This window comes from Bos javanicus, chromosome 4 (assembly GCF_032452875.1).
Source record: "Bos javanicus breed banteng chromosome 4, ARS-OSU_banteng_1.0, whole genome shotgun sequence".
In the NCBI taxonomy this organism is placed as follows: domain Eukaryota; kingdom Metazoa; phylum Chordata; class Mammalia; order Artiodactyla; family Bovidae; genus Bos; species Bos javanicus.
The window spans coordinates 88628726-88653364 of NC_083871.1; the positions used below are offsets into that span (position 1 = coordinate 88628726).

Genomic DNA, 24639 nt, shown 5'->3' on the forward strand with positions numbered 1-24639 from the left:
ACTCTTGAGAGTTCTTTGGACTGCAGGAGATCAAACCAGTCAATCCTAAAGGAAATCAGTCCTGAATATTCATTGGAAGGACTGATGCTGAAGCTGAAGCTCCAATACATTGGCCACCTGATGCAAAGACCTGACTCACTGGAAAAGACCCTGATGCCTGGGAAGATACAGTGCAGGAAGAGTAGAGGATGGCAGAGAATGAGATTGTTAAGATAGCATCACTGACTCAAGGGATATGAATCTGAGCAAACTCAGGGAGATAGTAAAGGACAGGGAAGCTTGTTGTGTTGCAGTTCATGGGGCTGCAAAGAATCAGAAATGACTTAGTGACTGAACAACAACATAGGCACATAAAAACAGCTAGAAAATATTGACAAGGAGAGTAATGAGGGACTTGTATGCTGTGCTTAGTCGCTCAGTCTTGTCTAACTCTTTGAGTGATCCATGGACTGTAGCCCGCCAGGCTCCTCTGTCCATAGAGATTCTTCAGGCAAGAATACTGGAGTGGGTTGCCATGCCCTTCTCCAGGGGATCTTCCAATCCAGGGATCGAACCCTGGTTTCCCACAATACAGGCGGATTCTTTACCGTCTGTGTCACCAGTGAAGCCCAATGAGGGACTTAAAACTAATCAAACTGTATCATCGTTATAAAGCTATACTAACTAAAAATTCTATACACTGACAAAAAAATTAAAAAAAAAAAAAGAATGTAGAAATGGAGCTAAGTACATCTGATAATGTGGTAAATTACTGGGGTAGCATTTCAAATAGGTATGGAAAAATGAACTGCTCAATAAGTAGTGTCATGGCCATTTGTATTATAAAAATGTAATACTATGACTCTTGTTTTCCAAAGTCACTTCCAGAAAGATCAAAGATAATAGGTATAAAATAAAACAACAGATGTACTAGGACAATGTGAGTAAATACTCTCGCAATTCTGAACTAAGACAGTATTAAATAAAAACTTGATACACTTGAAAGACTATCGCATTTAACTACACAATATTAAAAACCTATGCAATGACCAAAAATATTTCTGTCAAAAAATAAAATGATGACTGCTGAAAAATATTTTAGTATAAAATTACTATTCCTAAATAGTTTTCAGGTCACTAAAAAAAAGCAAATAATTCAATAGAAAAACGGTCTATAGACAATAACAGGTAATTACAGGAGAAATATAAATGACCAACAGACTCAAAAAGATAACTTCTTCAGAAACTACAATGAGATTTTTTTTCACCAGTGAAATGGTCAAATGCAAAAAAGATTTTAAACTCTAATGTTCATGCAACTAGACAGTTTCACAATAACTGTTTTGGAAGACAATTAAGCAGTATCCATTACTATTTTTTAATGCTCATGCTCTCTGACTTCATTTCTTAGAGTTTACTCTATAGAGATACCTAGAAAGGATACACAGAAATAATATTTGAATGTTCATTACAACACTGTTTCAAAGGCAAAAACATAGAAAGTAAAAATACCCATGGTTTTGAGTTGAACTGTGTGTCTCCCTAAAAAAATACACTGATGTACTATCCCTGCTGCTGCTACTGCTGCTAAGTCGCTTCAGTCGTGTCCAACTCTGTGCGACCCCACAGACGGCAGCCCACCAGGCTCCCCCGTCCCTGGGATTCTCCAGGCAAGAACACTGGAGTGGGTTGCCATTTCCTTCTCCAATGCATGAAAGTGAAAAGTGAAAGTGAAGTCGCTCAGTCGTGTCCGTCCCTCAGTGACCCCATGGACTGCAGCCCACCAGGCTCCTCCATCCATGAGATTTTCCAGGCAAGAGTACTGGAGTGAGGTGCCATTGCCTTCTCAGGTACTATCCCTAACCCCTGTTTATCTGTGAACATGACCATATATCAACAGATTCTTTGCAGATGTAATCGAATTAAGATGAGGTCTTTAGGGCTGACACTAGTCCAATAACTGGTTTCCTTACACAAAAAGACAGAGAAACAGACAAGCAGAGAACAAAAAGAGAATCCTGTCATGATTACACAGGTAGAGACTGGAGTCATGAAAGTATAAGCCAAAGAATATAAAGAATGGTCAGCAGATGCCAGAAGCTAGAAGATGTATGGGACAGATCCTCTCTCAGGGCTGCCAAAAGGAACCAATCCTGCCAACACCTTGATTTTGGACTTCTAGCCTCTAAATATGTAAGAGATTAAATTTGTTTTTTAAGCCACACAGTTTGCGGTATCCTGTTACACTAGCCCTAGAACACTGTTACAGAGGTTAGTAAGTTATAAGGAATACATAAAATATAGGATGCAGTAATAAAAAGGATGCAACCAATATAAATGAACATGGCAATATCTGAAAGATACAAAATATAAGTGAAAAAGTTAACCTGCAGAATACCATTTTCTGGTAATTTATAAAGAAAGCATCTTTCTTCCCTTTAAACTCCTTACTGAAATTTATCCTTGTCAAATGCTGGTCAAGTCAAATATGGGCTAGACTGCCTACCTCTTTATCTTCACAGGCATTGATACCTTCACAGATCTACTTCCACTCCTAAGGCCTCGATAATAAGCATTACACAAAGGATTCCAACAGCTCTAATCTTTTCTAATTTCTACTATGGAGCCATTTCCACAAGGAGGTTCTGCTGTCATCTTGAATTCAGAGTCAACCAAATATTGCCATTATTTTCTTCACTATACTTCAAGAATATAGCTTTGGAATGGAACTAGATTTTTTTGTTGTTGTTTGTTTGGAATGGAACTAGATTTTATGGACAGTGATCCTGGACTGACTGACAGTGGCTGCATGTAGGAATACACTGAGTGAATCAGAAACCCCATCGTGACAAAGTAGGAAAAATCACTGTGAGTGATAGGTGGTATCTGCCATGAGAACTAAGGCCAAGTATTTACTCATTCTTTTTCTGTTCTAGACGTCACTACAATTCAGGTTCCTTAGCCAGGCCAGGTCTGGTCTGCTAAGATAATGAATAAGAAAATATTTAGTAAACGTTAAAGCTCAAGAATTTCCCTGGTGGCTAAGCCGTAAAGAATACACCTGCAATGTAAGAGACATGGGTTTGATGCCTGGGTTGGGAAGATCCCCTGGAGAAGGAAATGGCAACTCACTCCACTATTCTTTCCTGTGAGATCCATGGATACAGGAGCCTGGCAGGCTACGGTCCACGGGATCGCAAGAGTCAGACAAGACTTAGCGACTAAACCACAACCACAAAGTGTTACTCAATTATTCTCATGAATAAGAATTTCCAGTTCTCCCCATTTCTAGATACTTCCTATCTTGACGTTGAGTCAAAATCTTTGTGACTTCTCCCTTTATATGTCCAGTTATGCGTTTGGTCGCTCAGTCGTGTCCGACTCTTTGTGGCCCCATGGACTGTAGTCCTCCAGACTCCTCTGTCCATGGAACTTCCCAGGTAAGAATACTGGAGCACGTTGCCATTTCCTACTCCAGGGGACCTTCCTGACCCAAGGATCAACCCCGCATCTCTTCTGTCTCCTACACTGGCAGGCAGATTCGTTAGGACTGTGCCACCTAGGGAGCATGACTTCTCCCTACTTAGGGACTAAAGCTCAATCCCTAGGTCTGACATTCAAGGTCTTCTCTAAAATCTGGCTGCAATTTATCCTTCAAACTTATCATTCAGTATCTCCTCAAGCAAATACCATTCTTAATTCTAGCCAAGCCAGTCTATTCAGTATTTTCAAATACTTCCTGCAAATTTTCTACTCCACAGTTGCTCACACATTTCCCTACACTTGAACTGAATGGCTTCTTGTTCTGACATAAATTCTACAGGCCATTCAAGACATCATGCTCAAGCCCCATAAAGATGTATTAAAACTCACAGTGATATACCTACTTCTTCTAATATTCAAAACTTTACACTGGCTTGCAAAACTATCTTGATGTGCATAATTTTTGTCTTCCCTGCCTACTTAGTAAAGAACTAAGAGGTAAAGACTACATCTTCCTTGCCCTTTTCATGTATTCCAAGATACTGAGGCAAGTCCTTGATTCTTGATCATGATGCTATTTTATTAATAAAAATAGAGGAAATCATTTGATTAGCTTCATGAACTGCATACAAATCAATCAGCTCCTTTACTACTATGAAATTTCTTAGGTATTTCAGTTTGGAGAGAGAATTTCACTTAAATTTATTTTGGAACCAAACAAATGACAAACAACTTCACTTCTATTTTAACACTTAAAAATACTAGATACTTTTAGCTTCTCCAAGTTTAACACAAAAGTTTTAACTTTAAAACACTTCATTGTCCTAAAGTTACTGTGTATTTGTTTGATGATAATTTTTTTAAGGCATTTTACTTTCCCAGATGTCTTCTGTATTTCTCTTTGTTTCAATTTACCTGGTCTTTAATGAGTACTCCTTTTACAGAGATAGACTTCTATAGCAATCTTCAGGTCAAGTAAAAAATAAGTTAAAAAGCAAAATCACCATGGCAGACAAACTGAGGAGCCAAGGACACTGAAAACAATTAAACTATTATAACAGACAGTCATACCAACTGAAATATGAAGTTACTCCAAACCTTTCATTGGATTCTATTTTCTAAAGAGAACTTTCTTAGATCCACCTCCTCCACATTACACCAGTTATTTGGTCTCTTAAAAAAAAAAATTCATAAATTCCTTTATAACACATCGTAAAGTGAAACTGATGTTTTCTAATAATTTTACTCTCTTATATTAACACTATAATGATGTAATCCTCTTTACTTCCAAGAATACTGATGTAGATACAATAAATAAAAACAATACATTTTTGTTACACTACGTTTATGAATACAGTCAAATATTCCAAACATTTTCTAATTAGTAAACAACATTTAACACTTAAAAAATAGCAGATCATTCAGTCACATGGCAGTAAGAATTTTATTTATGTTAGCAATATATATTAGTCTGGACAAGACTGTATGAACTTGTTTTGTTTCCAGAATCTTTACAGTGATATTAATAATGCTGAGTTCTAAACTGTTAGATCAAAGCTATGACTCTCAGAATATTTACAACGAAACTGAACTCTTACCTGCTCTTATAAACCTCAACTCTTAGTCTCCCTAAAATAACCAAGTCGGTTCACTATAACTATTGAGTTTAACACTTAAAAACTAAAAACTGAAAGAAAAAGCAAATTATTTTTAACCTTAGATAATAAGCAATAAAGGGTAATATCAAACTATCATATCATTAATACAGTGTCACGTAAGAAATAAGGTTCTAGATGGAATTGGTTAATGAAATATTGGACTTGGTAACTCCATCTTAATTAAAAGGCATACTTATAGTAATATAAAAATGCCTTGTAATAAAAATAAATAATAATAATAATTCAAAGTTAAGAGCTGATTATTCCATTACTAATGCTGTTTAATTCTGTTAACCCTGATCTTTCTGAGGTAAGATGCCTATTAAATTGTGATGCTAAAGAAAAAGTGAGTTAGAAATGGGAATCTGCAATGAAATGGTTTTAGATGATCTACCTTGCACTTAGATAATCTATCTTGCACTTAGATATATATTATCTTTGTCTCCACTGTGCAAAACAGAAATATGCCAAGGTTAACAGAAGAGCTGATCTTTCTCTGCTAGAGTTCCTGGCAACTAGAATATTTAGAGTGGTAGAACATTAAAGGTGGAAAGACTGTGGTGTGTTCTGTCCAACCACTCAGTTTCAGATCAGGAAAGTGGTCAGGAAAGTTAGGAAGGTGGAGATTTTTGTTCACATTCATAATTAATCAGTGGCAGAGCATGGACAAAAACCCAGGAACTCCTCTTATACAAGTATCCCCTCTTCCCTTTCCGGTCAGCAACCAGAAGGGCTAAGGTTACCCAGAAATTCCTCAAATAGATTTGTTCCAGCTGCTGCTTAACTCTTATTTACATACTCTATAATGTATTGACTTTCAGCCAAAATGTTAGAATTAACTTACCTAAATCAAAACAAATGTAATATACAGTTAAAGATTTTACTTTAAAACCTCCCTGCCAGTAACAAGAAATCTAAACCAAGTAGTCAACAGTATTAATGACAACATTCTTTCACATGCTTCTCTAAACTCCCAAAACACTTTATAAGTGGCAGGCATTCTAACTGCTTTACACACATCACTGTACTATTCTCTGAAATTGTTGGCTAAGTTCATTTTACAAATATAGACACTAAGGCTTATACTTGTGAAGAAGTCTGCCTATACTACAGACCTAAGAATAATAAGAAACAGGATAGACAAACCCTGATCTGCTGGATTCTTCTAAATTTCCTGTGCTTACAGCCTATCCTGTATGAAATTCACTTTTGTATGTACCTTTTTTCCTCTTCACTAGCTTAGGTTGTCTTCCTGTCTTTGTCTCTTCCAAATCCAAATCCCATGAATTTTAACCTTTTCCCTCCTAACATAAAACTCAAGGTGAAACATATTCCCAAAACTAACTTCCCTCCGGGACTGCCTCAATTTAGGCCTTCATCAAGACAATGATCTCTCTAGGCACCTCTCCCTCTAAACCTATGTAAGAATTTAGAACAGAAACAAAGTTAACTGTTGGACAGCTACTGCTACCAACCATATTAGTTAAGCAGAAGAATTAAACCGCTTTATTCTCCTAATAAATGAAGATCAAAGTCCAGATACCATGCGCATTAGAAACTGAAGGTTTTAACAACCTGATCAAGCAATGAGAAAAGCTGAATGAACTAAGGAGTATACAAGCTAACTATTTTAATTTTGCAATCAAGAAGTATGCAGTGATCTATATGCTGGTTATTATCAAAATTATATAAGACTGTAGACGTAAAGTCTAATCTCACAGAATTACACACAGGGTGAGAAAAAAAAATACACAAAAATTAAAAGACAATAATAAGCAAGTTAAAACAAGTGCTAAGGAACTAAAAATAAATAAATAAACATTAAAATTAGTTAATTAAAATGTCTTCTTAAATATCACTAAAAAACAAACCAAGTGAATATGCAGGGAATGGTAGCAGTCAATAATATTTCTAACCCCAATCCAAATGGGAGATGATTGCTGAGAGATAGTATAGATTTTGTTTTTTCCCCAATTCTTAATATTATCCTTGAATAAGGAACATATATACATGTTTACCTCTTCTTGGCAAGAGGGCTATACTCTTTATAGAAAATAATTAATCACATGACATAAAAGGCAAAAGAACAAAACAAGATTTAATGATCTTGTGTTTAACCCTTCTTAATTGTTCTAAGAAAATACTAACAGCTATGAACTGCACTAGAACTATTAACTTTATGTAAAAGTATATTAACATATATTTATATATTTACATATGGCTTTAAATGAAACCTCAGCTTTCTCAAAATCTATTTGTAAAAACTGTGGTAAAACTATAGATTTACTGAAGATTCACATCCTCCATGAAAACAATCACCAACTTAGAGTTTCACTAACATCTAGGCATATTTACACATAGTGACACATGCATGTTTCTACATACTTTTTCTGCCAATTGTTTTATACGTGCCTCTTCCCCAGTTTCCTTCTCTCATGCCCTCTAAGGGGGATGAAATTCTATTGGAGTCTTTTTGTCCTTGATCCCACCAGCACTGGTTTAATTCATACCCTCATCATATTTCATGGAGCTTATTTGTAAACATGTATCTGACCTCCTTTGCCTCCAATCCTTCTATAGTGACTCCACCTTCCTCCTCAAACTTTAAAAGTCAATCTGATCTTGTGGTATACCACTAATCAGTGCAATACTTCCTCAACTACATCTCTCTTACATCCACATCTATGAAATATGCATTGTTATTTTAAGGGGATAGAGAAATGGCATCCTGAAAGAGCTCAACTTTAATAAATCACAGAATATGGGCCAAAAATGGAGGGAAAACCTATTAACATTTCCAACATGCTTCAGGATCACCCTATTAGAAAACTGTGAATTTCAGCAATGATTCTCAAACTGTGATGTAACTTAGTCTCTATTAAGCTTGCTAAAAACAGAAATGCCAAAGTTCCACCTCAGACCAATGAATCTGAATATTATCTAGGAATCTGACCTAGCCATACACATTTGTAATAATCTCCCAATGATTCCAACACACATGTAAACCTGAGAACCCCTCTTGCTCCATAACATATTATCTGTAGGTCCCCTGACTTTCCCAAGCTATTTCATACTTCTCACAACTTGGGAGGAACAGCTGACCCTCTGAATTTCTAGATATGAAGGACTGACTGACAGGGACTTGAGCATTCAATGACGACTATACTTTCTAGACTTAAATATTCAAGTACTGACCATTCTAAAATGCTTTTACTCATCCTCTCTTGTGATCACCTAAACCTTTATAAAAATAACAACATCCACACATTTATGGACAGTCCTTCTGATACACACAACCACCCAATGAGATGTATCCCTATTCTAGAAATGAGAAAACCAATTCTAGGACAGGGGGCTTAAGAAACTTATCCAAATTGACACTATGAATTTAAACCCCGGACTGCTGATTACAAACCCAGGATATTTTCCATTGTAACATGCAGTGTCTTACCAGTCACTGTGAAGTACTGATGTACTTAGCAGTTTACACATTAGTTTCTTTATCTAGATTCAGTAAGCTCCCTGAGGGGACACATCAACTCTGATTTTGACCTCAACAATTAGCTACTCAATACTAATTTGCTGAGTGAAAGAAGGAATGAAACTCGTGAGAGCTAGGACTGTAACTACTCCAGCTTCATTTTCTTGAAAATTCTTAGAGCTCTGATTGCACTTCTTGCTTAACAAATTTGGTCTGACCTGTATATCTCACTGCGTGATTTTTTTTTTTTTTTAATGAGACAAAATATTTCAGTAATGTACAAAATACTGCAAGGTCAGCAAAGCGGGGGGTGGGGTGGGGGGGGACTATTTCAGAAATTAAGATCTCATTCTTTACTGTCTAATAATGGGAGACTTCAAATATTAATCTTTGCAGCCATTTCATTCAACAAGAGCAGGTAACTCCAACAGTGTGGTTCTAAATGACAGAAATCCATTCTTTATCTATCACTGTATTCTTACACGTCTGTCATTTCTTTGACACCAGTGAACATTATAGGAAATGCAGAGCAATTAGTCAGTATGCTTGTGTATAAATGTAATGTCCCTCCCTGCCTAATGTGTCTGGTATGTAACACATAGTACAACTACTTCCTTTTCTGAGACAGATTATATAACATAAGTAGTATACCAGAAAATTTTTTTTAAAAACTTTTCATTTGCAGATAATGTCACCTTCAAATTGCTGGAGATTTTCCTAAGTTGAAAATATGCACAAATTAGGGCTGCTTTAAGAATCTTACACTTTAATTGTATCAGCTTCCAGTGGGAAAAAAAAAGTGATTATTCCTTTAACACCACTTTTAAATAGATAACAAGAAAAAAACTTCTAAAACAACATGATGTAGTGGAAAGTACAACACAACAGGCATCAGGAGTCCTGCTTTTCTAGTTTTGGCTACATTACTAAATTGCTGTGAGACAGAGGGCTCACCGGCTCAGTTATTTTGTTTGTTTAAAAAGTGTGTGGGGAGAGTGAAGAGGGGGCTTGACTGTCTTCACAGCTGTTTTCCCAAATCCTGATTTTAAGCCACCTCCCTCACTTTATTCTAATCAGGTCTAACTTCTGAAGTATGAAACACATCTGCAAAAAAGTAATGATTCAATCTCCTACCAGGTGGAACAGGATACAAAGGGTAAACTCCTAGAAAGTTAACAATTAATCTAGTAACTTCCCAGAACTTGTCTAATCCTAACTTCTTAAACAAGCAGGTGCAGTCTGGGTGACACATTTAACATTAGGAAGGAAAACTGTAAAAGGTACAGCTCTGTTGACATTTCCCTCGGTGGTTCCGGGGTGCCAGTGGCACAGACTCTGAGGTGTTAACCAGTAAAGTGGGGAGAAAGGGACCCGAAAAGCGTTTCAACAGTCTCAACCACAGCTCAACTCAGCCACCCCAATAAGATGCAGGCTGACAAGGCCTACCCCACAGAGCACAACCTCCCCACCCCCAGAAGCGCCAGCAGCCAATGTAATGAATGCTTCCGTCAACAACACATTCCCCTTCCCACAGCAGAGCTGCTGGCTCCAACCGGCCATCTGGAGTTGGAACAGGCCGCACAGCACCGACCTAAGACCCATTCTCAGATCCCCAAAGGCCAAGAACTACTGGAGATCGCGGTTCCCCTGAGCTTGGTTCTGGGAGAGCAGCATCTCCCATCAATGCAAACAAACAACAACAAAAACAGTGGAGAGGAGAGAGAAACCAGGCCTGAGCGAGACTGCTGGAGAAATAAACCTCGTTTCTCTGCAGTGGGGAGCAGTAGCACTACCTGCCCTCGGTTCTAAACCGATGCACTCGACTTCATTCTTTCCTGAGATCCTCAAGGGAGAATAAAAGACCTTACGGCCCGATTCATTCATATCTAGGTTTCGGTCCCCGACCCACCCACTCCTGAAACCGTTGGCATTGTGAAGGAAAGTACCCCCACATCGGGGTCGGAGGAGAAGCGAGAGACAGTCCAGGAGCCCAGTCACTACGACCAAGCAGCTCCTGTAAAAAGATCCCCGCGAGGCCTGACAGCAAAGTCTGAACAAGCAGCAGAGGCACGGAACCGGGACCAAGCGAGCAGGGCTCCAGGACAGGCTGAGGACCTGACACTTCCCTGCTCCCCGGGCAGGTCCTAGAGGCGGCCTCCGGCCCGCACTGCCCGCACCCAGGGAGCCGGGTAAGAGAGAGGCCTGGCCGGCAGTCCGACCCTCCCCGCGCCGCTCCCGCCTCCTTCCCCGCTCCCACTTCCCGGCGCTCCCTCCCGAGCCCCGGAGGCTAAGGTCGGGGGCGGCGATGCGGGTCTCAGCCACTGACCACACATTTCTTGCCGAGGAAGGTGAAGAGGGACTCGTTCTCCTGCGGGGTGAGCAGCAGGGACCCCACGTTGGTGACCCTCCGCGGCGGCGGCGGCTGCTGCTGGCCGGAGCTCATGGTTTCGCCGGCGGGGTAGGGAGGCCAGGGCCGTCTCCTCCGGCGAGTGGGCGAGCGCTCGTTCCCCTTCTGGGTGACAGGGGCGGGAGGAGGGGAATCAGAGGCGTAGCATCTCGCAGCTCCTCCGGCGCAGGGAGGAGGCCACGGAAGGAGGAGCCGACGGCGGGCCGCTGTGAGAAAGGGAAGCTCCCCGTTCCCGCCGGGGTAGGCTCTGGCCGGATGGTCGTTGTCCTCGCACTCCGGCGACTGCGCTAAACTCCCAACTCCTCCCCCAACCTTCCTTCGGCGGCAGTGGCGGCGGCGGCGGCAACGGCCTCACAATCCAACATGGCAGCGGGGTACGGGCGAGACCACAGGACGCGAGACGCGGGGGAGCGCGCCGGAAACGCGCGGCTGCGGGAGGAACCCCACCTCCCCACGCCGCGCCTGGCTTCGCCTACCCGGCCCGAGGCCACGCCCACTTCCGGCTGAGGCGCGGGCTACGAGCGCCCTGCGGTCTGACGCGGGGCCGTGGGTCCGTCGCAGGCTTTGGCGTCCGAACTCGTTCCTCGGATAGTCTTCTTCTACAGAGGTTTGAAGAGAGGAGGTGGCTCGTCTCCGCCACCGAGGTGTCATCCCTTCTTCTGAGACGCACACCTTTGCGGAGCATCAGTGCAGACCCAGGTCTCCGTCCCCGAAATAGCTTTTTTTCTGAGGCGCGACTGCCAGATTTTCGAGCTCCTGTCAGAAAGTTCTGGAAGTTGCAGACGGAAAATGGGAGAAGGGACGCCCTTCCCTGTGTTCCTCGCCAGGTCGCTCAGAGCCGCAGGTGCCTGCGGTTTCTCAGACTTTGTCCCAACTTCAACAGTGGAAATGGATGAATAGGCCTCTGCCAGGATTGTGGAAGAGACCTTGCTGATGGACGTTCCTAAAAAGCAAAGGCACTTAGAAAAGGTTTCTACTGCCCGCTGCTATTTCTCAAAAGGATAAATGTATTTGTAACGTTGCAGTTCAGGTTCGTTTCTCTATGGGTCCTCCACACACTTCCCCTGATGTTTTACGAATTGAAAAATACTTCTTTTTTCCCTCCTCATGTTTTTCTTTCTCTCAAACACCAAAGGCCTTGTTTTCTCTTTATCCAAAGTGAATGTACCCATTTAGAGATGTCACTCAGAAAAATACATCTAAATCCTTAGAAGTAAATCCCAGGAATCTTTTAAAAATTTATATTCAATATTGGAAACTACCTAGGGTAACTCCCTTTGTTCAGTAGGTTAAGCACTAGACAGCTGTCTTAAAACGAAGTTTGGTAATATGGAGATGATAAATAAACACTGTTCTGAATTATAGAATAAGCATCTCCACTTTAAACAAATTAGCATTTATTGCATAATCGTTACTTACCATCATGTTTGCTTATTATTAAACAAAAAGCGTATGTTAAACTCAAGACATCTATCCTTTGACAAATGAAAGTTGATAAAACTATTTGATTTTAATATTTCTGAAAGCTCCCAATACAAATCTTGGGTGTACTAAACAGATTGTTAAGCCATTATAAATACTCTTTAAAAATATTATTAGAAAATTAAAATGAAGGCTGCCTTAATGAAATTAACTGAATGGAAATAAATCTAAAAGGAAAATGTAATCATAGTTCTATGAGTCCTCACATAAAATATGGATATGTCAAAGTTACCTTGGTTTACAGTGTTAGGGAAAAAAGTGATTTCGAGAAAGCAGGCAGACTTTTCGTAAAATAATTAGGTTTGGAAATTAAGAAATATAAACAAGGAGTTGCCGTTGAACTTAACTAACAAACTTAGAAGCTGAATCAGTTTGTCTCGTATCAAAAGTGAGATTCCTATAATTTAAAGCCGCAGTGACAGTGGAAAGCATTATAAATTACTGAGAAGTAAAGATTAGAGCCCTAATATTTTCAAACCTATGAACCAGGATAGTAACAAAAGTATAGGCTTCAGATAGTCCTAAATTGGAGTTCTTGTGCAGCCATTATAGCTTTATGGACTTTGGCCAAGTTGCTGTTCTGAGTTTGTTTCCTCATCCATAAAGTGAAAATAATTTTTATTTAATAAAGGTGTAGGATAAACATAATTAAACCTACTTCTGAGTTATGAAATTTACCAACATAGCATGTGTAAAGAACCTGATAGAGAGTGGTTAGTCGAATACTATTTGTCCTCTCATTGATCATCTTTGCCTGTGGTCTGCTCTGCCTTCCCTTAGCTAAGGGAACTAGCATTGAGTTGAAGTGTGTATTTTTACCTTTGTTGTATCTAGGCCTAATGCTTGGAAAACCGCCCTTCATATTTGGGACTCTGTATAATTCTTCAAATACATAGTAGTGAATTTGGGACGTAATTTCTTTGTGAGCATAATTTCTAGTTAGGCTATGTATTGTGCCACATAGGTTATGTATGTCCCAATAAGCTGAAATTATAAAACTGTAAAAATCGATAAATCTAGAGACAGGATCATATTAGTTTCTAAATAATAAAAACTGAAGGATAAAAATTTTTATGCCTGCCTACCAGCTTCTAAAACTTGTAGATTATCAACCTTTTGAATATGGGAGAAAGAGATGTAGAAAAGGACTGTGAAAAGAGAAGATACAGGAGAGAATAGATGATTCCACAGTAGCTATAAGCTGTGGAATCTATCCCATGGTGGGAACTGTGGGCTCCGATCTTTTCACAATCTCCTTAGCCTAGACTATGTTTTAATTTTTTTTTTTCCCTTTCAGAACATTTTCGACGTCTTATTTCTAAATGTAATTTTCTGACTACTTGCCCTTTTTTTCTTTAGAAATGAGAATGGTAAATTATAATGACCATAGGCTTTTGTCTGAAGCCCAAAACATTTCTTTAGCTTTTCCTCCAAATTATAAGTATGTTTTGTCCACAAAATTGCAATTTAAGTATTTTCTACCCTTGCATTGTAATTTTTGCTTGCCTCTAGGCGTTTTCCAACTCTTTGTTCTTAAAATGTGAAATACATAAGGATGAACACTGCATTCCAGATAGGACTTCCTTACTCTCATGAACACATGAACGAGCAATATTTGAATTTTCCTCCTTTAGCATGCATACAAGGATTCTGGTTTTGCATGTTCACCCTGAGACCAAGCAGTACCAGCTATATTTGTTTCAACAGTTTTAGCAAGTCCCCTTCTTTATTTCATTCTTGATAGCATATCCTCTTTTTGGCAGAACACAAGACATCTTTCTCTCTGTTTTCTTTGGCAAGTTATTTTCTTATCTCAAATTCTTTTTACCCAGTTTGACAGACTGGATTTGATCCAGGAAATAAGAAGTATTCTATTTCCCTTGAACTAACTGTCTTGGAAGTTTGTAAGCTAGGTTAAGAAGACTGGGGATTTTATCTTCCTGTATGTATAAAATGCATAAGCTCTCTTAAAATGTCTATGAATATCACTAAGAATAGGCAGTTTTGTTTAATATTTCCTATTTGGCTCTCCTTGACTCAATTAGAATCTATTTTAAATTTTATTTTCATCTTGCCTTGCTAAGATCCTTTAAGTAACTCCTCATTTTAACAGAAAACATTAGGGTAGTTTACTTATGAAAACGAGGGCATTTTTTCCACGTGTATTCCCTGTCATTATCTTTATACTTTGCCACTTTCTCCTGTCCTGCTGCTCTGTTAACCCACTTCTTTATAAATGTCATTGTTAATGTACTGTTGCAAGTCTTCTGAAACACCCTGGTCCCCTTGCTAATGTTAATTATTTAAAGATGTAGTGACACCCTTCCTTGTAAAGGACTGTTCAGGTAGCTGCACACAGGGATCTGTGGCATTCAGCAGCCATTGTGGTCTTAATTACCAGTCGAGGGTTCTGCTTTCCCATGGCAGAGTCCCAGTTATAGTGACAGAATAGCAGTAAACTTGGATACTGCAGGGGTGATGAATATCATTTCCCCCATGCAACCTCCAAGTGCCATGGCTTTAGGATTTATGTGAATGTTACGTATAGCAGTGTTTAAGAGAATTTGTTCTTGTTCTCCCGAGTTAAATGTTTCATTTTTCCTGGACTAAAATCTTGATAAGTAAACTAGCAAATGATTTTCCCCTTCTTTCCTTTTTAAATTCATTTTGAGTACAAGCCTTTCTGGGGCTTACTTTTTTAGAAATAGCTTATGTACAACTCATTCAGATTTTTTATTGATCTTTGTGGAAAACTGAATTCTGAATTGTGCTAGTAAATTATCGGTGATAGTTACTACCGCTGGTCTCCAGATACCTAAAACATAACCTTTATTCAAGAAATGATTTCAAGACCTATGTATGGTATAGTCTCCAGTATGCTACTTACTGTTCTTTTTTCCCCCACTGCTCTTTTACTTTAATGAATATTCAGTGTCTCAGTTGAATTATTCCAAATAAAGGGGGAAAACATTGACCTCTTTATTATAATATACTCACAGTCAATCTGCATATGGATGAGTAAGCAGTTTGGATAATGTTGATGATTTGAAGATACCATGCATCCCTATGAATACCTCACTGAAACTATCAAAATAGAAGATATGGACTCTTCTATCATATAACTTTTTTGGTGTTACATTGATGAAGTTTGTAATTTCTATTTCAGTAATTTTGGGGTTCATTTTTATTACTCTTTTCATACTTCGGGTTTATTAGTAGCTCATTTTCCATTTCAGAGTTGAAATCTTAAGTTTATTGTCTTTATTTTAATTGAGATATAATTAACATAAAACATTAGTTTCAGTTATACAACACAATTCAGTGTATGTACATACTGAAAATACATATAGCTTTTAGAAAATCAATTTTTAGCTTTATTAAAAGTGATACATTCATATGAATTAAAAAATAAAATGATACTACAAAGGTTATAACAACAGGGAAGCCCAGAAATTCTGTGCTTCTGAGTAAAAAAGTTGGCTTAAAGCTCAACATTCAGAAAACTAAGGTCATGGCATCTGGTCCCATCACTTCATGGGAAATAGATGGGGAAACAGTGGAAACAGTGTCAGACTTTATTTTTGGGGCTCCAAAATCACTGCAGATGGTGACTGCAGCCATGAAATTAAAAGACACTTACTCCTTGGAAGAAAAGTTATGACTAACCTAGATAGCATATTGAAAAGCAGAGACATTACTTTGCCAACAAAGGTCCGTCTAATCAAGGCTATGGTTTTTCCAGTGGTCATGTATGGATGTGAGAGTTGGACTGTGAAGAAAGCTGAGCGCCAAAGAATTGATGTTTTTGAACTGTGGTGTTGGAGAAGACTCTTGAGAGTCCCTTGGACTGCAAGGAGATCCAACCAGTCCATTCTAAAGGAGATCCGTCCTGGGTGTTCATTGGAAGGAATGATGCTAAAGCTGAAACTCTAGTACTTTGACACCTAATTTGAAGAGTTGACTCATTGGAAAAGACTCTGATGTTGGGAGGGATTGGGGGCAGGAGGAGAAGGGGACGACAGAGGATGAGATGGCTGGATGGCATCACTGACTCAATGGACGTGAGTTTAAGTGAACTCCAGGAGATGGTGATGGACAGGGAGGCCTGGTGTGCTGCGATTCATGGGGTTGCAAAGAGTCAGACACAACTCAGTGACTGAACTGAACTGAACTGAACTTGCTCCCCCAAGAGTCATCCAGTCTGAACTGTTTCTTTTGGCATTTATATATGTATTTCTAAATAATATGCTGAGCTACTATATATTAATTGATCAACTTAAAGAATTATATATCAACTTCATATTATATTTGCTGAGGATTTATCTCTCTTAGATTCAAGGGATTAGATCTGATAGACAGAGTGCCTGAAGTATGGACAGAGGTTCGAGACAGGGATCAAGACTATCCCCAAGAAAAAGAAATGCAAAAAGTAAAATGGCTGTCTGAGGAGGCCTTAAAAATAACTGTGAAAAGAAGAGAAGCAAAAAGCAAAGAAGAAAAGGAAAAATATACCCATTTGAATACAGAGTTCTAAAGAATAGCAAACAAAGATAAGAAAGCATTCCTCAGTGATCAGTGCAAAGAAATAGGGGAAAACAATAGAATGGGAAAGACTGGGGATCTCTTTGAGAAAATTAGAGCTACCAAGGGAAAGTTTCATGCAAAGATGGGCACAAAAAAGGACAGAAATGGTATGGCCCTAATAGAAGGAGAAGATATTAAAAAGAGGTGGCAAGAATACACAGAAGAACTACAAAAAAGGTCTTCATGACCCAGATAATCACAATGGAATGATCACTCACCTAGAGCCAGACATCCTGGAATGTGAAGTCAAGTTGGCCTTTGGGAGCATCACTACAAACAAAGCTAGTGGGGGTGATGGAGTTCCAGTTGAGCTATTTCAAATCCTAAAAGATGATGCTGTGAAAGTACTGCAATCAATATGTCGCAAATTAGGAAAACTCAAGCAGTGGCCACAGGACTGGAAAAGGTCAGTTTTCATTCCAATCCCAAAGAAAAGCAATGCCAAAGAATGTTCAAATGGCTGCACGATTGCACTCATCTCACACACAAGTAATGCTCAAAATTCTCCAAGCCAGGCTTCAATAGTACATGAACCATGAACTTCCGATATTCATGCTGGATTTAGATAAGGCAGAGAAACCAGAGATCAAATTGCCAACATCCACTGGATCATGGAAAAAGTAAGAGAGTTCAGAGAAACATCCATTTCTGCTTTATTGACTATGCCAAAGCCTTTGACTGTGGATCACAACAAACTGAAAAATTCTGAAAGAAATGGGAATACCAGACCACCTGACCTGCCTCCTGAGAAATCTGTATGCAGGTCAAGAAGCACCAATTAGAACCAGACATGGAAAAACAGACTGGTTCCAAATTGGGAAAGGAGTACGTAAAGGCTGTATATTGTTATCCTGCTTATTTAACTTATATGCATAATACATTGTGCTAAATGCCATGCTGGATGAAGCACAAGCTGGAATCAAGATTGCCGGGAGAAATATCAATAACCTCAGATATGCAGATGACACCAACCTTATGGAAGAAAGTGAAGAAGAACTAAAGAGCCTCTTGTTGAATGTGAAAGAAGAGAGAGAAAAGGTTGGCTTAAAACTCAACTTGAGAAAACTAAGATTATGGCATTTGGTCCCATTACTTCATGGCAAATAGATGGTGAAACAAAACAGTGACAGACTTTATTTTGGGGGCTCCAAAATCACTGCAGATGGTGTCTGCAGCCATGAAATTAAAAGATGCTTGCTCCTTGGAAGAAAAGTTATGACCAACCTTATCAACATATTAAAAAGCAGAGACATTACTTTACCAACAAAGGTCCATCTAGTCAAAAATATGATTTTTCCAGTAGTAATGTATGGATGTGAGAGTTGGGGTATAAAGAAAGCTGAGCACTGACAAATTGATGCTTTTGAACTGTGGTTTTGGAGAAGACTCCTAAGACTGCAAGGAGATCCAACCAGTCCATCCTAAAGGAGATCAGTCCTGAATATTCATTGGAAGGACTGATGCTGAAGCTGAAACTCCAATACTCTGGTCACCTGATGCGAAGAACTGACTCATTTGAAAAGACCCTGAAGCTTGGAATTATTGAAGGTAGGAGGAGAAGGGGATGACAGAGGATGAGATGGTTGGATGGCATCACTGACTTGATGGACATGAGTTTGAGTAAGCTCTGGGAGTTGGTGATGGACAGGGATGCCTGGCATGCTGCAGTGCATGAGGTCACAAAGAGTCAGATACAACTGAGCAACTGAACTGAACTGCCCTTGGAAAGTTAGTAATGGTTGAATGGATTGGAACCATAAGATAGTATATCTTGATGTTATTTATCTATGAATAGCTATTTAGCGAATCCATTAAACAACATATTTTTTTAGTATACTATGTTGTCAAAGCCAGTGATATATAGATTTTCTATTTGGAAATTATCATTACTTTTTTTTTTTTTAAATAGGGGTATAGTTGCTCTACAGTGTTGTTAGTTTCTGCAATACAATGAAGTGAATCACCTATATGTATACATATAGCCCCTCAGTCCTAGACCTCCATATCATCCCGCACCCCAGTCTCACCCATCTATGTCACCACAGAGCACTGAGCTGAGCCCCCTGCACTATACAGCAGGCTCCCACTAGCTATCTGTTTTACACATGATAGTGAATATATGTCAGTCCCAATCTCAATTTATCACATCCCATTCCCCCCGCCCTGTGTCCATTTGTCCATTCTCTACATCTATGTCTCTATTCCTGCCCTGCAAATAGATTTATCTGTACCATTTTTCTAGATTCTATACATATGCATTAATATATTTGTTTTTCTCTTTCTGACTTACTTCACTCTATATGATAGACTTTGGGTCCATCCAGTTCTCTACAAATGACTCGATTTTGTTCCTTTTTATGGCTGAGTAACTTTCCATTGTATATCATTACTTTTTAAATGTCTGTCTCCTCCATTATTAGTCTTAAGTCTCTCTGAGAGCTCGGATCATGTCTTACTTATCTTGATACGATATCTTTTTAATTCTTTATATTGAACCTGCATGCATTGTCATTTCAGTCACTTCAGTTTTGTCCAACTTTTTGTGACCCTATGGCCTACGGTTACTGTGGCCTATGAGGCTCCTCTGTCCATGGGATTTTCCCAGCAAGAATACTGGAGTGGGTTGCCATTTCCTCTTCAGGGCGTCTTCCTGACCCAGAGATCAAACTCAGTGTTTCCTGCATCCCCTGCATTGCAGGGAGAGTCTTTACTGCTGAACCACCTGGGAAGCTCTAATCGATTTACAAGTATACATTTAATATTGTATATTGTATTATATAATGTTGAACCTATATAATATTAAATATATACTTGTAAATCAAATGATCATTTTTGATCCACGGCACAACATTTGAGTATTTTTCATAAGTTACAAAATAGCTATACAGGCTCTATCAAGTCAAGAAAACTTCACATCTCCAGACTCTGCCATACGCTACTAAGCATGTGATATTCCAAGAGCCCTTGGAGAGAAAATACAATCTGCAGAAATCAACACACAACCTAATGGGACCAGGGAGGGGGGTTGTGGCTAACAACAATGAATAGGAATGGCCTCAACCTTAGTTGACCAGCAAACTAATGCACATCCAGAGTATGAACTGTTTTTGTTTTTGTTTTTTTTTCCTGAGCAGTCTTAGGTATCCAGGGGCCCAGTCTGAGACGAGAAATACAGAGCATATTGTTAGGGGCTTCTGGGAATAATCATTTTTAGCTCAATTCAGTTGCCAAAACAGTAAACCAAGGTTGACTTGGTCTGGAAAGCAACTTTGGAATGAAGTACTGTAGTGAGAACAAGAACCAGAACAACATACAATAGACTGGCCATCTCTAGGGACTTAAGGAGATAGACCAATAGTTCTCAAAATGTGTTTTCCCCTCCTGGTGACCTCACTTGGGAACTTGTTAGAACTGTAAAACTTCAAGCACCACATTGAATCAGAAACCAAATCAAATGCTGAGGTAGGCCTCATCAGTCTGTTTAAAAAGAACCATCCTGGTGATTATGATGTATGGACCTTCATGAGGACATCCAGAGGATTAAACTTACCTCTACCAACAACCACCTCCTCCTCCCCCAACATAGATTACAGGAGTTGGTTGTTATTTCCTTCTTCAGGGGATCTTCCTGACCCAGGGATCAAACTCATCTCCTAGTTGCAGGCAGATTCTTTACCACTGTGCCAGGAGGGCACAGTCCATTTCTTTTAAAAAAGCTGAATGTCTTTCGCCTTGGAACTTATACAATTTTAAGATGAAAAGGACTTTGCCAAGTCGCTTCAGTTGTGTCTGACTCTGTGTGACTCCATAGATAGCAGCCTACCAGGCTCCGCCATCCCTGGGATTCTCCAGGCAAGAACACTGAAGTGGATTTCCATTTCCTTCTCCAATGCATGAAAGCGAAAAGTGAAAGTGAAGTCACTCAGTCATGTCCAACTCTTCACAACCCCATGGACTGCAGCCTACCAGGCACCTCCGTCCATGGGATTCTCCAGGCAAGCATACTGGAGTGGGTTGCCATTGCCTTCTCCTCTTTAGCAATCATTAATTAATTCCTTTCATTTCACAAAGAAGTAAATGGAAGCACAGAGAAGTTGAGTATCTTTACTGAAAGTAGAAGAAATGGAGTAGTCCTCATAGTTAAAAAGAGTCTGAAATGCATTACTTGGGGGCAGCTTCAAAAATGACAAAATGATCTCTATTTGTTTCCAAGGCAAACCATTCAACATCACAGTAATCCAAGTCTATGCGCCAATCACTAATGCTAAGGAAGCTGAACAGTTATATGAAGACCTACAAGACCTTCTAGGACTTACACCAAAAAAAGATGTCCTTTTTATCATAGGGGATTGGAATACAAAAGTAGGAAGTCAAGAGATACCTGGAGTAACAGGCAGGTTTGGCCTTTGTGTACAAAATGAAGCAGGGAAAAAGCTAAAGAATTTTGTCAAGAGAACACACTGGTCATAGCAAACACCCTCTTCCAGCAACACAAGAGAAAATTCTACACATGGACATCAACAGATGGTCAATACTGAAATCAGATTGATTATATACTTTGCAGCCAGAGATGGAAAGCTCTATGCAGTCAGTAAAAAGAAGAGCTGGCGCTGACTGTGGCTCAGATCATCAGCTCCTTATTGCAAAATTCAGGTTTAAGAAAGTAGGGAAAACCACTAGGCCATTAAGGTATGACCTACATCAAACCCCTTATGATTATACAGTGAAATTGATGAATAGATTCAAGGGATTAGATCTGATAGAGTCCCTGAAACTATGGACAGAGGTCCATAACATTATACATGAGGCAGTGACCAAAACCATTCCCAAGAAGAAATGCAAAAAGGCAAAATTGAGGAGTCTTTACAAATAGTTAAGAAAAGAAGAGAAGTGAAAGGCAAAGGAGAAAAGGGAAAGATATACCCAACTGAACGCAGAGTTCCAGAGAATAGCAAGGAAAGATTAGAAAGCCTTCTTAAGTGAACAATGCAAAGAAATAAAAGAAAACAATAGAATAGGAAAGATTACAGATCTCTTAAAATTGGAGAAGCCAGGGGAGCATTTCATGCAAAGATGAGGATGATAAAGGATAGAAACAGCAAGCATCTAACAGAAGCAGAAGAGATTAAGAAGAGGTGACAAGAATGCACAAAAGCACTAAATAAAGAAAGGTCTTACTGACCCAGATAACCATGATGGTGTGGTCACTTACTTAGAGCCAGAAATCCTGGAGTGTGACATCAAATGGGCCTTAGGAAGCATTACTAGGAACAAAGGCAGTGAAGGTGATGGAATTCCAGCTGAGATATTTAAAATCCTAAAAGATGCTGTTAATATGCTGCACTCAATATGTTAACAAATTTGGAAAACTCAGCAGTGGCCACAGGACTGGAAAATGTCAGTTTTCATTTCAATCTTGAAGAAGGGAAATACCAAAGAATGTTCAAACTACTGTACCATTGTGCTGTTTTCTCATGCTAGCAAAGTAATTCTCAAAATCCTTCAAGCTAGGCTTTAGCAGTAAATGAACTGAGATTTATAAGCTGGAGGATTTAGAAAAGGTAGAGGAACCAGAGATCAAATTACCAACATCTGTTGTATTATAGAAAAAGCAAGGGAGTTCCAGAAAAACATGGATTATGCAAAACGTGGATTACGCAAAAACATGGATTACACTTCATGGATTACGCAAAAGCTTTTGATTGTGTGGATCACAACAAACTGTGGAACATTCTTAAAGAGATGGATATACCAGACCACCTTACCTGTCTTCTGAGAAACTTGTATGTAGGTCAAGAAGCAACAGTTAGAACCAAATATGGAACAACACACTGGTTCAAAATTGAGCAAGGAGTACATCAAGGCTGTATATTGTTGTTCTGCTTATTTAACTTCTATACAGAGTACATAATGAGAAATGCCAGGCTGGATGAATCACAAGCTGGAATCAAGATTTCTGGGAGTAATATCAACAACGTCAGATATACAGATGATACCACTCTAATGGCAGAAAGTAAAGAGGAAATAAAGAGTCTCTTGATGAGGGTGACAGAGGAAAGTGAAAAAGCCACTGTAAAACTCAACATTCAAAAAACTAAAATCAGGGCATCTGGTCTCATCACTTCTTGGCAAATCAGTTCAGTTCAGTTGCTCAGTCATGTCCAACTCTTTGAGACCCCATGCACTTAAGCATGCCAGGCTTCCCTATCCATCACCAACTCCCTCAGCTCTCTCAAACTCATGTCTATTGAGTTGGTGATGCCATCCAAGTATCTCATCCTCTGTCGTCCCCTTCTCCTCCCACCTTTAATCCTTCCCAGCATCAGGGTCTTTTCTAATGAGTCAGTTCTTCACATCAGGTGGCCGAAGTATCGGAGTTTCAGCTTCAGCATCAATCCTTCCAATGAATATTCAGGACTGATTTCCTTTAGGATGGACTGGTTTGATCTCTTTGCAGTCCAAGGGACTCTCAAGAGTCTTCTCCAACACCACAGTTCAAAAGCATCAATTCTTTGGTGCTCAGCTTTCTTTACAGTCCAACTCTCACATCCATATGTGACTACTAGAAAAACCATAGCTTTGACTAGATGGGCCTTTGTTGGCAAAGTAATGTCTCTGCTTTTTAATATGCTGTCTGGGTTCAGTTCAGTTCAGTTCAGTCAATCAGTCATGTCCAGCTCTTTACGACCCCATGGACTGCAGCACGCCAGGCCTCCCTGTCCATCACCAACTACCGGAGTTTATGCAAACTCATGTCCATTGAGTTGGTCATGCCATCCAAAAATCTCATCCTCCATTGTCCCCTTCTCCTCATAGATTTTCTTCCAAGCAGCAAGTGTCTTTTAATTTCATGGTTGCAGTCACCATCTGCAGTGATGTGGAGCGCACCATCCCCCGACCCCAATAAAGTCTGTCACTCTTTTCAATGCTTCCCTATCTATTTGCCATGAAGTGATAGGACCAGATGCCACGATCTTAGTTTTCTGAATGTTGAGTTTTAAACCAGCTTTTTCACTCTCCTCCTTCACTTTCATCAAGAGGTTCTTTAGTTCTTCTTCACTTTCTCCCATAAGGGTAGTGTCATCTGCATAACTGAGGTTATTGATATTTCTCACGGCAATCTTGATTCCAACTTGTGCTTCATCCAGCCCAACATTTTGCATGATGTACTCTGCATATAAGTTAAATAAGCAAGGTGACAATATACATCCTTGATGTACTCCTTTCCTGATTTGGAACCAGTCTGTTGTTCCATGTCCTGTTCTAACTTGCTTCTTGACCTGCATACAGATTTCTTAGGAGGTAGGTCAGGTGGTCTGGTATTCCCATCTTTTTCAGAATTTTCCGCAGTTTGTTGTGATCCACACAGTCTAAGGCTTTGGTGTAGTCAATAAAACAGATTTAGATGTTTTTCTGGAACTCTTGCTTTTTTGATGATCCAATGGATGTTGGCAATTTGATCTCTGGTTCCTCTGCCTTATCTAAATCCAGCTTGAACATCTGGAAGTTCTCGGTTCATGTACTGTTGAAGCCTGGCTTGGAGAATTTTGAACATTACTTTGCAA

General features: G+C 39.4%; 1 protein-coding gene across 2 annotated transcripts in view; it reads right to left on the reverse strand.

Moving 5' to 3' along the window:
- The window catches only part of WASL (WASP like actin nucleation promoting factor), an 81689-nt gene extending 70273 nt beyond the window's left edge, over positions 1-11416 (reverse strand). For both annotated transcript variants that reach the window (XM_061414583.1, XM_061414582.1), the window contains exon 1: positions 10928-11416. In XM_061414583.1, coding sequence (XP_061270567.1) covers positions 10928-11044 — 117 coding nt within the window. In that variant the 5' untranslated portion in view covers positions 11045-11416. The remainder of the gene's footprint in view (positions 1-10927) is intronic.
- Between the last annotated feature and the right edge of the window lie 13223 nt (positions 11417-24639).